Here is a 14,474-nt window from a genome sequence, read left to right as displayed (position 1 = left end):
AGCACATACATGACAGTAAACACTCTGCTTTATAGTGAGGGAAACAACAGAGAGTGATGGGAAGAAGTAAGAAGTCCCCTCTATCTATAGGGGCTGTCGGACCCTAGCCAGTTTGTCTCAGTGGATAGAGTGTTGGCCTGCAGACTGAAGGGTCCTGGGTTTGATTCCGATCAAGGGCACATCCCGAGTTGTTGGCTCAATCCGCAGTGTGGGGTGTGCAGGAGGCAGCCGATCAATGATTCTCTCTCATCATTGATGTTTCTATCTCTCCCTTCCTCTCTGAAATAAAAAAATATATATTGAAAAATAAAGGGGCTGTCAGACTCTGCTCTCACCAATTGTTGGTGTGCAGGAAAGTGGGCCAGAGTTAACAGCTGGTCTGATTTTTCAAGACAAGCTGGGTATCTAGATTTTTTTAAAAACTTCATGATTTAAAAAAATGTTGGCTCTGACTTTTCAAAGACACTCTGGTTAAACACACACACACACACACACACTAAATAATGCTTGTCCCTGGGCAGGGAAACAGTAGCTGGAGAACACATTCTATACTAAATATCCTTTTGGACTTTGTACCCTGTTCAAGTGTACTTTTTAAAAGTTAATTAACTCCCTGTTTTACCAAACATTCAAGGAAGAACTAAAACCTATCCTCCTCAGACTACTACAAAAAATTCAAGAGGAAGGAACACTTCCAAGCTCATTCTATGAAGCCAGCATCACCCTAATACCAAAACCAGGTAAAGACAACACAATGAAAGAGAATTACAGGCCAATATCCCTCATGAACATAGATGCCAAAATCCTCAACAAAATCTTAGCAAATCGGATCCAGCAGTACATCAGAAAGATCATACACCATGACCAAGTAGGATTTATCCCAGGGATGCAAGGATGGTACAATATCCGCAAATCAATAAACGTGATACATCACATAAACAAATTGAAAGAAAAAAACCACATGGTCATATCAATTGATGCAGAAAAAGCATTTGACAAAATTCAACACCCATTTTTGATAAAAGCTCTCAGCAAGGTGGGAGTAGAAGGATCATACCTCAACATAATAAAAGCCATATATGACAGGCCCACAGCCAACATCATACTCAATGGACAAAAACTAACACCATTTCCCCTAAGAACAGGAACAAGACAGGGATGCCCCCTCTCACCACTCCTGTTCAACATAGTACTGGAAGTGTTAGCCATTGCAATTCGGCAAGAAGAAGAAATAAAAGGCATCCAAATTGGAAAAGAGGAAGTAAAACTGTCCTTATTTGCAGACGACATGATATTATACATACAAAACCCTAGAGACTCCACCAAAAAGCTAGTGGACTTAATACATGAATTTGGCAATGTAGCAGGATACAAAATTAACCCCAAGAAATCCGAGGCATTTCTATACACCAATAGTGAACTTTCAGAAAGAGAGATTATAAAAACAATCCCGTTTACCATCGCACCAAAAAAATTAAGCTACCTAGGAATAAACTTAACTAAAGAGGTAAAAGACCTCTACTCAGAAAACTACAGGACGTTGAAAAAAGATATAGAGGAAGACATAAACAGATGGAAGAACATACCGTGTTCATGGATTGGTAGAATCAACATCATTAAAATGTCCATACTACCCAAAGCAATCTATAAATTCAACGCACTTCCCATTAAAATACCAACGGCATACTTCAGAGATCTAGAACGAACTCTCCAAAAATTCATCTGGAATAAAAAAAGACCTCGAATAGCTGCAGCAATCCTGAAAAAGACCAAAGTAGGTGGGATCTCAATACCAGATATCAAGATGTATTACAAAGCCACTGTTCTCAAAACTGCCTGGTACTGGCACAAGAATAGGCATATAGATCAATGGAATAGAATAGAGAGCCCAGAAATCGGCCCGAACCAATATGCTCAATTAATATTTGACAAAGGAGGCAAGAACATACAATGGAGCCAAGATAGTCTCTTCAATAAATGGTGCTGGGAAAATTGGACAGATATATGCAAGAAAATGAAACTAGACCACCAACTTACACCATACACAAAAATAAACTCAAAATGGATAAAGGACTTAAATGTACGACAGGAAACTATAAAAATTCTAGAAGAATCCAAAGGCAACAAAATCTCAGACATATGCCGAAGCAATTTCTTCACTGATACAGCTCCTAGGGCACTTGAAACTAAAGAGAAAATGAACAAATGGGACTACATCAAAATAAAAAGCTTCTGCACAGCAAAAGAAACCATCAACAAAACAACGAGAAAACCCACTGTGTGGGAAAACATATTTGCCAATGTCATATCCGATAAGGGCCTAATCTCCAAAATTTATAGGGAACTCATACAACTTAACAAAAGGAAGATAAACAATCCAATCAAAAAATGGGCAAAGGACCTAAATAGACACCTTTCAAAAGAGGACATTCAGAAAGCCAAGAGACATATGAAAACATGCTCAAAGTCACTAATCATCCGAGAGATGCAAATCAAAACAACAATGAGGTACCATCTCACACCTGTCAGACTGGCTATCATCAACAAATCAACAAACGACAAGTGCTGGAGAGGATGTGGAGAAAAAGGAACACTTGTGCACTGCTGGTGGGAATGCAGACTGGTGCAGCCACTATGGAAGACAGTATGGAGTTTCCTTAAAAAACTGAAAATGGAACTCCCATTTGACCCTGTGATCCCACTTCTAGGAATATATCCCAAGAAACCAGAAACACCAATCAGAAAGGATATATGCACCCCTATGTTCATAGCAGCACAATTCACCATAGCTAAGATCTGGAAACAGCCTAAGTGCCCATCAGTAGATGAATGGATTAGAAAACTGTGGTACATCTACACGATGGAATACTATGCTGCTCTAAAAAGGAAGGAACTCTTACCATTTGCAACGTCATGGATAGAACTGGAGAGCATTATGCTAAGTGAAATAAGCCAGTCAATGAAGGAAAAATACCACATGATCTCACTCATTCATGGATAATAGAGACCATTATAAACTTTTGAACAATAATAGATACAGAGGCAGAGCTGCCTCAAACAGATTGTCAAACTGCAGCAGGAAGGCCGGGGAGGGTTGCGGGGCAGGAGGTAGGGGGGTAAGAGATCAACTAAAGGACTTGTATGCATGCATAGAAGCATAACCAGTGGACATAAGACATTGGGGGATAGGGGAGGCTAGGGGACTGTCTAGGGCGGGGGGATAAAATGGACACATATGTAATACCCTTTGTAATACTTTAAGCAATAAAAAAAAAAAAAAAAAAAAAAAAAAAAAAAAATAAAAGTTAATTAACTCCCTAAACACTGCAGGAGCCAACTATTCAGTCTGCACACAATTGGTTTGTGACCCTGATCTACAAAGTTCCGACTCTTCTTCCACCCAGTATGCAAAGCCCCTTGGCTAGCTGACTTTGGCCTGCCTTCTTTTTCCTGCATTGGGGCCTCTGCTATGCTATTCCATTCCCACATTTGTCTGTTAACAAACTATAGAAATGATCCCTGAAAGTGTCATCTTCCATTTGTCTTTTAAGATCTAGTTCAAATGCCACGAACGAATTGCTCCTTCCTCCAGATGGCCTCTACAGTATCCTGGGAGAGGCAGTAAAGCATGGAAGCTCAGAGCATAGATTCAGGAGGCAAACGCCTTGGGTTTGAATTCCGGCTCTGTCCATTACACCACTTAATGACGAGGAGCAAGTTACTTAGCCTCTCTGGGCCTTGGTTTCCTCATCTCAGTTGTGGTGAGGATTAAATGAATCAATGATTCCAAACTGCAAAGGATACTTCCTGTCTTTTTCTCTGGATTGGGAAATTGAGGACTGTGCCTTTTCTAGGTTCCATTAACTTCCAGAAAGACCTAGTCTTGGACTTTGACACAATACCTGTTGATTAACAGAAGAAATAAAATCTTGGAAGAGAAGTGCCACACCCTGTTTCAGACAAATAGTTCACAAAATCTCAGATTCACAAACCAAGCAATGATGTTCCTAAAGCCAGAGGCACACCTTCCACAGTGTCAGCCTACCTTTAGTGACAGCCATTCTAACTCGCTCGCGTCTTTTATATATCGACCATAGAGAAGCACTCATATAGGTGCCCAAACAGCAAACACTTACTGAGTTTGAACTGCCCACCAGCCCTCTAACTAGGTTCTGGACACAGAGACAAAAGAGTGTATTGGTAAAAATGATGATGGCAGCTCTTTAGTTACCAATCTGGATAGTCATAAGTATAATGTTAAGTAAAAAAGTAAAGTACAGAAGAGCTTGTCTAGTTTGCTTCTTTGTATAAAAAGTGGGGAAAAGGAATATATACATTTTTCTATTTATGAATAAGCTATCTGAAAAAAATAAACAAGAATAAATGTTTTGTTTATAAAACATAGGTTACCATCAGGGCAGGAGAACTGGGCAGCTAGGGAATATGGAAGAAAGAGTTAAACTGTAAACTCTTATAGTCTTAAAAGTTTTTTTATTTTTTTAAAAAAAATATGTTTTTTATTGATTTTAGAGAGAGAGGAAAGAAGAGGGAGAGAGAGAAATATTGATGAGGGAGAACCATCGATTAGCTACCTGGTGGCACACCCCCTACTGGGGATTGAGCCCAAAACCTGGGCATTTGCCCTGACCAGGAATTGAACCAGCAACTCCCAACCAATTGAGCCACACCAGCCAGGGCTCCTTTAAATTCTGAAGCATGAAAATGTCTTACCTAGTCACAAAATGAAAAGGTTTTTTATTTTTTAAGGATGAGATTTTTTTAAAAGATGTGGTTTGGACTTAGCAATTCTACTTTTATATATTAATCATAGAGAGACACTCATATAGGTGTCCAAACAGGCATATACAGGGATGGTCCCAGTAGTGCTATGTGTAGTCATAAAACATTGGAAATCACCTAAATAGTCACCAGTAGAAAAAAGTTAAACTGTGATTCATCCACACCTAATACTATACATTAGAATGAAGCTGATCCTAATGGAGGAAGTTGAGTTCTAAAACAGATTGCTAAATGAAAAACAAACAAAATCGTGCCACAGAGTAATATGTATGATTCATCTTATTTGTAAAAACAAAACAAAAACCCAACACTATACAGCCTTGGCCCGTGTGGCTCATGCACTGAAAGGGTGACAGTTTGCTTCCTGGTCAGGGCTCGATCCCAGGTAGAGGGCATGTAAGAGGCAGCTGACGGATGTTTCCCTCTCACATAGATGGTTCTCTCTCTTTCCCTTCTTTTCCCTCTAAAGACCAATAAAAAATCTTAAAAAAACAAACCAACTATACGGGGGCTGGGTGGAGGTGGGCAAAGGGGGCGGGGTGGGAAATGGAGGACATCTGCAACAGCATCAACAATAAAAAAAAAACTGTCTTAAAAATAACCCTATAGCCGAAACCGGTTTGGCTCAGTGGATAGAGCGTCGGCCTGCGGACTGAAGGGTCCCAGGTTCGATTCCGGTCAAGGGCATGTACCTGGGTTGCAGGCACATCCCCAGTAGGAGATGTGCAGGAGGCAGCTGATCGATGTTTCTCTCTCATCGATGTTTCTAACTCTCTATCCCTCTACCTTCCTCTCTGTAAAAAATCAATAAAATATATTTAAAAAAAAATAACCCTATATACTTCTTTATAAACATATACATGTGTATAAATGCACAGAGAAAGACCTGGAAGGATGTACTACTAACCAACTACAGAGAAGGAAGTAGGATTAGGGGTCCTAAAAAATAATAGCTAACTGGGCAAAGTGCTTCACATGAATTGTCTTCTAATTCTCTTACCAATTTGATGAGGTAGGCCCCATTATTATCCTTTTTTAATATTTGAAGAAACTGCAGCTGAGAGAACTAAGTAACTTGCCTAAGTCACACTTCAAATCCCAGACTTAAATTTGATTCCTCTAGCATGGTGCTTTATACTTCTAAAGGTCAAGGTTAGTTATTTAAAAAAAAAAAAAAGCAAAAATGTGATCTCTGACCCAAAGGAGTTGCCTCGGACCTGACAGGGGCCAGATAATGGGCAGAAGGACCCAGGGCAGTGTAATCAGTGCTGTGTGGAGGAGCCAGGGCTTACATCTGAGGAGCTGGGCTCCTGTGTGGTCCTCAGCAACACTCCCTCAGCCAAGGCCCGGTCCACCGCCTGCCGTGCCAGCTCCTCCAGCTGCTGCTCATCCTGCAAGAAACTTCCCCAGCTGCTGGCCATTCCAACCTGCAACAGAAGGAGAGGGCAGGGCTTGGTGACAGATAGCCAGGGGCCAGCAACCCCTGAAACTGGTGGTATGGTATAGGGGAGCTTCATGAGCACAAGACAGAAAGCTTGGCAAGCAATTCCACGGCCACGCTGTCTTTTGATTCCTAGAATGATGGCATTATTCTCAAAGTAAGGAAGCAGAGGTTCCGAGAAGTAAAATTACTTTCCCCAGTTAATGACTGGTAAAACCTGGATTGAACCCATGTCTCTGGACTCTCAGCTCAATGCTTTTCATTGTAGAAAGAGGCACTAATATCATATGCTATTGGGGCAAGTTCCTTCCAATCCCGAGCTGCAGACTCTCTACCTGTGAAACAGAGGAGGATGGGGTAGACCAGTGGTTTCTAAAACTGGCTGAATATTCTGGGGGTGGGGATGGGGGTGGGGCTTGAAAGGTAATACAGATTCCTAAACCCCATTCAGAAATTCTGATTCAAGAAGTCTGAGGGGAGGGAGGGCCTGAAACTGTATTTTTAACAAGTTTTCCTGGGATGGGAACCACTGTACAAGATTAAAATTTTCCTTCTACCCCCTAAAACCCAGATCTCAAATAAATTACATGGGAGTGCGTTGCTGACCTTCAAACTAGAATATCCAACTGCTCACTTGGAGTAGAATTTGTTGTCCCCCCACAAATCTCCTCCTCTGATTAGCCCACCCAGGGTTATATCACCTTGTATATACCCCTGGTATGCCCCATCCCCCCAAATCCTGTGGAGCCTATCTAAAGATACAGTCCTCGGACTTCCTGATTTCGCTCCATCTCCACTGTCAGGAGCCTAGCACTGAACCCAAGATCCAGGGTTCAGAGTGAGAGGCCTTCAGTGACCAGAATACATCAGCTCTCTCTTTCCAGGTCTGGGCACGTGTGGGAATTTGGAACACTTCCCAGCACGTCCAACCAGGTCATGACTTCGTTTTAGAAGCCATCCCTGTTCTCCACCCAGGGCTTCTACAGCCCATTACACCTCCCTGCATTGTGTCCGTGATCACTTCACCTCCAGCACCTACCATTGTAGTCAATGGATGTAAAATGAATGAGTGAGATACAAAAAATGGCGACCGGAAGGAAGGTAGGGAGGGAGAGAGTGTGAGAGCGCAAGGAAGTGATAGAGGAGTGTGTGGGCATGTATGGTGTGTGTGTATGAGCTAGGGACAGTTAGATTCTGCAGATCTTCTAAGGGGCTGCTAAACCGGGCAGTCTTAGACGGCGGAGCCCTGCTCCCTGCGGGGACACTCCTGGGCAGCCAGGATGGGCACAGCGAACCGCCATCTTGGGAAACAGAGCTGCTTGAGACTAGGATCCTGGCCTCAGCACCACCCAGTCTGATCTCAGACGCATACCAGGACCCTGCAACCACTGGGGATAGAGACCTGTGACCACAGCTACAGACCTGCGGACACCAAACGTCCAGAAATCCCCGGGGCAGATCCGTGAGTAACAGAGCCCATCCCCCTCCCCGCAGGCTCACGGACAGCACCATAGTAACTGATAGACCCACTCCTTGCCCGGGCCTCAGTGCTGCTACAGGAACTTTAGCCTGGAAGTACGCAAGCACCTTGGAACTGGTCCCCCGTAGTGCCGGCTTCAGGAGTCCTAGGCTGGGAGCAAACGCGCGAACACCTGGAACTGATCCTGCGCACAGTGCCGGCTTCAGGAGTCCTGGGCTGGGAGCAAAGGCGCGAACACCGGGAACTGATCCTGCACGCAGTGCTGGCTTCAGGAGTCCTGGACTGGGAGCAAACGCGCGAACACCGGGAATTTGTCCCGCGTAGTGCGGGCCCAAGGACCCCGATTCTCTGGGCAGGAGGCAGCACCAGGCACCAGTGAGTTGACTGTGTTTTTTATCACCTGCACCTGAGATCCCTGATTCGCTGTGCATTCATACTAAGAGCCAGTGACTCCAATTCTTGGTGCAAGGGCACACAGGGACCCTGATTCTCAAGGCGAGGTTGCAGGAAGCAAAAGAGACTCTGATACTGGATTCTTGGGGAAATCTGACTCCTGGTGCACACTAGGGGGCGCTGATTTTCAACACGCTCCAGGGGGGTCTCTGTTTCAGCACGGTGCAGGCAGGGTCCCTGACTCTAAGGGCGCCCACGAGGCCACATTGAGCGCTGGCAACACTGACTCTGAGCGAGCCTGGTTCCCACCAACCCACAACAACAACATATCTTAGTGTTAGAGCTCTTCAGTGACACTAGGGTGGTGGGAGGCTCCCACTGCACAAGGCCCAGGCCCACGCAACTCGACGTTTGAACCATCGGGAGATAATCAGAATGAAGAGACGACACAACACCCAGAGGAAAGACAATGAGGAATCGCCAAGAAAGGAAATTAATGAAATTGAAGCATGCAACATGACAGAAAAAGAATTCAGAATAATGGTTGTACAATTCATTCACCGGATGGATGAGAAAATCAACAACCTATGCAAGAATCAGGAAGAAATGAAAAGTGATATAGCTACAATCAAAAACACCATGGAAAGTTTCAACAGCAGACTACAAGAAGAGGACCGAATTAGTGAGTTAGAAGATAAGGCAGAGAAACAAGCTCAATCTGAACAGCAACTGGAGAAAAAAATTAAAAAGCAGGAAGAGAGCCTAAGGGAGCTTTGGGACAGCATGAAACAAAGTAACATACGCATAATAGGGCTGCTAGAAAGACAAGAAGAGCAGCAAGGATTAGATAATCTATTTGAAGAAATAATGACAGAAAACTTCCCAGATATGGGGAAGAAAAAAGTTACACAAGTACAGAGAGTCCCAAGCAAGATGAACCCCAAAAGACCCACACCAAGACACGTCATAATAACGATGGCAAATGTACAAGACAAAGAGAGAATCTTAAAGACTGCAAGAGAGAAACAGAGAGTTACCTACAAAGGATCCCCCATCAGATTATCAAATGATTTCTCAACAGAAACACATCAAGCTAGAAGGGAATGGAAGGAGGTATACAAAGTGTTGCAAAGCAAAGGACTAAATCCAAGAATACTATATCCAGCAAGACTATCAATCAAAATTGAAGGGGAAATCAGGAGCTTTGCAGACAAAAAAAGGCTATCACTACCAAGCCAGCAATGCAAGAAATGCTAAAAGGAATGCTGTAAAAAGAAGAAATATAAAGGTAAGAAAGAACACAGGCACGAAAATAGAAATGACTCCAAGCAAGTACCTCTCAATAATAATTTTAAATGTAAACGGACTAAACGCTCCAATCAAAAGACATCGAGTGGCTGAATGGATAAAAAGACATGACCCATATATATGCTATCTACAAGAGACCCACCTCAGAAAAAGGGACTCACACAGACTGAAAGTGAAGGGATGGAAAAATATCTTTCAGGCAAATGGAAATGAAAAAAAAGCTGGGGTAGCAATACTTATATCTGACAAAATAGACCTCAAAGTGAAGGCCATAACAAGAGATAAGGAAGGCCACTTCATAATATTAAAAGGATCGATACAACAAGAGGATATAACCCTTATACACATATATGCACCCAATGCAGGAGCACCCAAATACATAAAAAACCTCCTGGAAAATAACAAGGGAGAGATCAACAACAACACAATCATAGTAGGGGACTTAAACACACCACTGATATCACTGGATAAATCCTCTAGACAAAAAAATCAGCAAAGAAACAGCAATCCTAAATGACTCACTCGATCAGATGGACTTAATTGACATCTTCAGAACATTTCACCCCAAAGCCACGGAATATACATTCTTCTCAAGTGCACATGGGACATTTTCAAAAATAGACCACATATTGGGTCACAAGCAAAGTCTCCCCAAATACAAGAAGATTAAAATCATACCAAGCATCTTCTCAGATCACAAGGGCATAATATTAGAAATAAACCACAATAAAAACAATACAAAAAACTCAAACACTTGGAAGCTGAATAGCATGTTACTAAATAATGATTGGTTTACCAGTGAGATCAAAGGAGAAATTAAAAACACCCTGGAAACTAATGACAATTACAGTACAACAGCCCAAAATCTATGGGACACAATGAAAGCAGTCCTGAGAGGGAAGTTTATAGCATTACAGGACTACCTCAAAAAACAAGAAAAAATGATAGTAAATCATTTAACTCTACAACTCAAAGAATTAGAAAGAGAACAAGAAAAAAAGCCCAGAGTGAGCAGAAGAAAGGAGATAATAAAGATCAGAGCAGAAATAAATGACATAGAGACCAAAAAAACAAAAAAAAACAAAAAAAAAACAATACAAAAGATCAATGAAAGCAAGAGCTGGTTCTTTGAAAGGATAAACAAGATTGATGAGCCTCTAGCCAGGCTCACCAAGAAGCAAAGAGAGAGGACTCAAATAAACAAAATCAGAAATGAAAGACGTGAAATAACAATAGACCCCTCATAAATTCAAAGAATTGTTAAAAAATACTATGAACAACTCTACTCTAACAAACTAGACAACCTGGAGGAAATGGACATATTCCTAGAAAAATACAATCTTCCAAAACTCAATCCAGAGGATTCTAAAAATCTCAACAGGCCAATAACTATGGAAGAAATTGAAGCAGTCATCAAAAAGCTCCCAGCAAACAAAAGCCCGGGGCCAGATGGCTTCACAGGGGAGTTTTACCAAACATTCAAGGAAAAACTAAAACATATCCTCCTCAGACTATTCCAAAAAATTTAAGAGGAAGGAACACTTCCTAGCTCATTCTATGAAGCCAGCATCACCCTAATACCAAAACCAGATAGAGACAACACAATGAATGAGAATTATAGGCCAATAACCCTCATGAACATAGATGACAAAATACTCAATAAAATTCTAGCAAATCGGATCCAGCAATACATCAGAAAGATCATACACCATGACCAAGTAGGATTCATCCCAGGGATGCAAGGATGGTACAATATCTGTAAATCAATAAACGTGATTCATCACATAAACAAATTGAGAGATAAAAACCACATAGTCATATTAATTGATGCAGAAAAAGCTTTCGACAAAATTCAACACCCTTTCTTGATAAAAACTCTCAGCAAGGTAGGAATAGAAGGATCATACCTCAACATAATAAAAGCCCTATATGACAAACCCACAGCCAACATCATAATCAATGGGCAAAAACTAAAACCATTTCCCCTGAGAACAGGAACAAGACAGGGATGCCCCCTCGCACCACTCCTGTTCAACATAGTACTGGAAATACTAGCCATTGCAATCAGACAAGAAGAAGAAATAAAAGGCATCCAAATTGGAAAAGAAGAAGTAAAACTGCCCGTATTTGCAGATGACGTGATACTGTACATAGAAAACCCTAAAGACTCCATCAAAAAATTATTAGAATTAATAAATGAATTCGGCAATGTAGCAGGATACAAAATTAATGCCAAGAAATCTAAGGCATTTCTTTATACCAATAGTGAACTTACAGAAAGGGAGACTAAAAAAGCAATCCCATTTACCATCGCACCAAAAAAATTAAGATACCTAGGAATAAACTTAACTAAGGAGGTAAAAGACTTATATGTGAAAAACTACAGGACACTGAAAAAAGAGATAGAGGAAGACATAAACAGATGGAAGAACATACCGTGTTCATGGATTGGTAGAATCAACATCATCAAAATGTCCATACTACCCAAAGCAATCTATAGATTCAATGCAATCCCCATTAAACTACCAACGGCATATTTCACAGATCTAGAAAGAATGTTCCAAAAATTCATCTGGAATAAAAAAAGACCTCGAATAGCTGCAGCAATCCTGAGAAAGAAGAACAAAGTAGGTGGGGATCTCAATACCAGATATAAAACTGTATTACAAAGCCACTGTTCTTAAAACAGCTTGGTACTGGCACAAGAACAGACATATAGATCAATGGAATAGAATAGAGAGCCCAGAAATTGACCCAAAGCACTATGCCCAATTAATATTCGACAAAGGAAGCAAGAGCATACAATGGAGTCAAGACAGTCTCTTCAATAAATGGTGTTGGGAAAATTGGACAGATACATGCAAAAAGATGAAACTAGACCACCAACTTACACCATACACAAAAATAAACTCAAAATGAATAAAAGACTTAAACGTAAGATGGAAAACCATAAAAATACCAGCGGAATCCATAGGCAGCGAAATTGCAAACATGTGTTGGAGGAATTTCTTCTCTGATAATGCTCCTAGGGCAATGGAAACTAAAGAGAAAATAAACAAATGGGACTATAGCAAAATAAAAAGCTTTTGCACAGCAAAGGAAACCATCAACAAAACAACAAGAAGACACACTGCATGGGAGAACATATTTGCCAATGATATCACCGAAAAGGGTTTAATCTCCAACATCTACAGGGAACTCATGAAACTTAATAATAGGAAGATAAATAATCCAATCAAAAAATGGGCAATGGACCTAGATAGACACTTTTCAAAAGAGGACTTACAGAGGACCGAAAGGCATATGAAAACATGCTCAAAGTCACTAATTATACAAGAGATGCAAATCAAAACGACAATGTGGTATCACCTCACACCTGTCAGAATGGCTATCATCAACAAATCAACAAACAACAAGTGCTGGAGAGGATGGGGAGAAAAGGGAACACTCGTGCACTGCTGGTGGGAATGCAGACTGGTGCAGCCACTGTGGAGAACAGTATGGAGCTTCCTCAAAAAACTAAAAATGGAACTCCCATTTGACCCCATGATCCCACTTCTAGGAATATATCCCAAGAAACCAGGAACACCAGTCAGAAAGGATATATGCACCCCTATGTTCATAGCAGTACAATTCACCATAGCTAAGGTCTGGAAACAGCCTAAGTGCCCATCAGTAAATGAATGGATTAGAAAACTGTGGTACATCTACACGATGGAATACTATGCTGCTGTAAAAAAAGAAGGAACTCTTACCATTTGCAACGGCATGGATGGAACTGGAGAGCATTATGCTAAGTGAAATAAGCCAGTCAATGAAGGAAAAATACCACATGATCTCACTCATTTGTGGAATATAGAGAACAACATAGACTGATGAACAGGGACAGATCCAAAGACAGAGAAACAGCGATCAGACTATCACTCCCCAGAGGGAAAGTAGGGGAGGGAGGGGGTAAGGGGAAGAGATCAACCGAAGGACTTGTATGCCTCCATATAAGCCAAACCAATGGACATGGACAACAGGGGGATGAGAGCATGAGGGGGGGTGGGGGGGAGGGAAGGGTTAATGGGGGGGATGAGGACACATTTGTAGTTCCTTAACTAATAAAGAATTTAAAGATTAAAAAAAAATGAATGAGTGATTAATGAATGACAGACTGGGGCCAGGTCACCCAGAGCCTTAACACGCCCACACGGACACCCGGTTGGACTTCATCCCGAGGGCGGGGCCCGTGCCTGTGCGGGGCCCCGGGCAACAACGCTGTCTCCTGCCCAGGCCTGCCTCACTTTACGGGCTTGATCGCTCTCACTCTGGACAAAGTTGGGACCTAATCGCTCCCACTTTAAAACACCACAACTCGGGCTCTCGTCTCACCCGCACCATTTTCCCAACAGCGACCGCATCTGAAGTCAGGAGACCTGGGAAATCTGAGCCCAACCCCCTCACTGGACAGGTTTCCTGGTTCCTGTCAATGACTTTGATCAGCGAGATCACTGGCCTCCAGGGTTCCAAACACCGGCCAGTGCCCTCCCTCGCGGCATTCCTCCGGAGGAAACATGACCCCTGCCGGCCGCCGTCGCCTCGCCCCCAACCTACTTGTTCGCGATCCTGCCGCGCGCCGCACTCGGGTCTCTCGCGCCGTTACCCGTGGTCCAGGGGGCGGGGCCTCCACGGGCTCCAAAGCGCCTGCGCGGCCCGCCCGGCGCGGTCGGTAGAGCAAGGCGGGGCAGGAGGCCGTGCCTGTGGAGACGGATGGCGGCCGGAAGGGGCCGCCCGTGTGAGGGCAGCCTTGGTATAGGGGTGCGTCGGCTTCCCAGGTGGACAAGACTTTGGGGAGGAAAGGAGGAGTCGGGCTGGGTCGGCGGGGCGCTGCGGGTTTGCGTAGCTCGTAGGGCGTCCGAGCTGGTGATGTCCAAGGTGAAAGGGGGACACCTCCCCGGAATGGGGCAGCCACTGCCTCGGGGCTCACAGCTGGCGGGGCGGGGGTGGTAATGGAGGCCCAGCGAGGGGCAGCGACCCGCGCGGGGTCCCCTACACGTTAGGGGCTGA

The 14,474-nt window shown here is 43.0% G+C and overlaps 1 protein-coding gene across 4 annotated transcripts in view; it reads right to left on the bottom strand.

Moving 5' to 3' along the window:
- GSS (glutathione synthetase) overlaps positions 1 to 14,098 on the bottom strand; it is a 34,879-nt gene extending 20,781 nt beyond the window's left edge. For 2 of the 4 annotated variants that reach the window (XM_036323674.1, XM_036323675.1), the window contains exons 1-2: positions 14,022 to 14,098; positions 6,093 to 6,227 (exon numbers count right to left, since the gene is read on the bottom strand). In XM_036323674.1, the coding sequence (XP_036179567.1) occupies positions 6,093 to 6,221 (129 nt within the window). In that variant the 5' untranslated portion in view covers positions 6,222 to 6,227; positions 14,022 to 14,098. Of the gene's footprint in view, positions 1 to 6,092; positions 6,228 to 7,828; positions 8,070 to 14,021 lie in introns of all 4 variants that reach the window. The other 2 variants (XM_036323677.1, XM_036323676.1) reach the window with 2 other exon arrangements.
- Positions 14,099 to 14,474: the final 376 nt, after the last annotated feature.

The sequence above is a fragment of the Myotis myotis genome, unplaced genomic scaffold, assembly GCF_014108235.1.
Source record: "Myotis myotis isolate mMyoMyo1 unplaced genomic scaffold, mMyoMyo1.p scaffold_m19_p_9, whole genome shotgun sequence".
In the NCBI taxonomy this organism is placed as follows: Eukaryota; Metazoa; Chordata; class Mammalia; order Chiroptera; family Vespertilionidae; genus Myotis; species Myotis myotis.
Note: the sequence above shows the minus strand (reverse complement) of the source record. Positions and strands in the feature narration are given on the sequence as shown.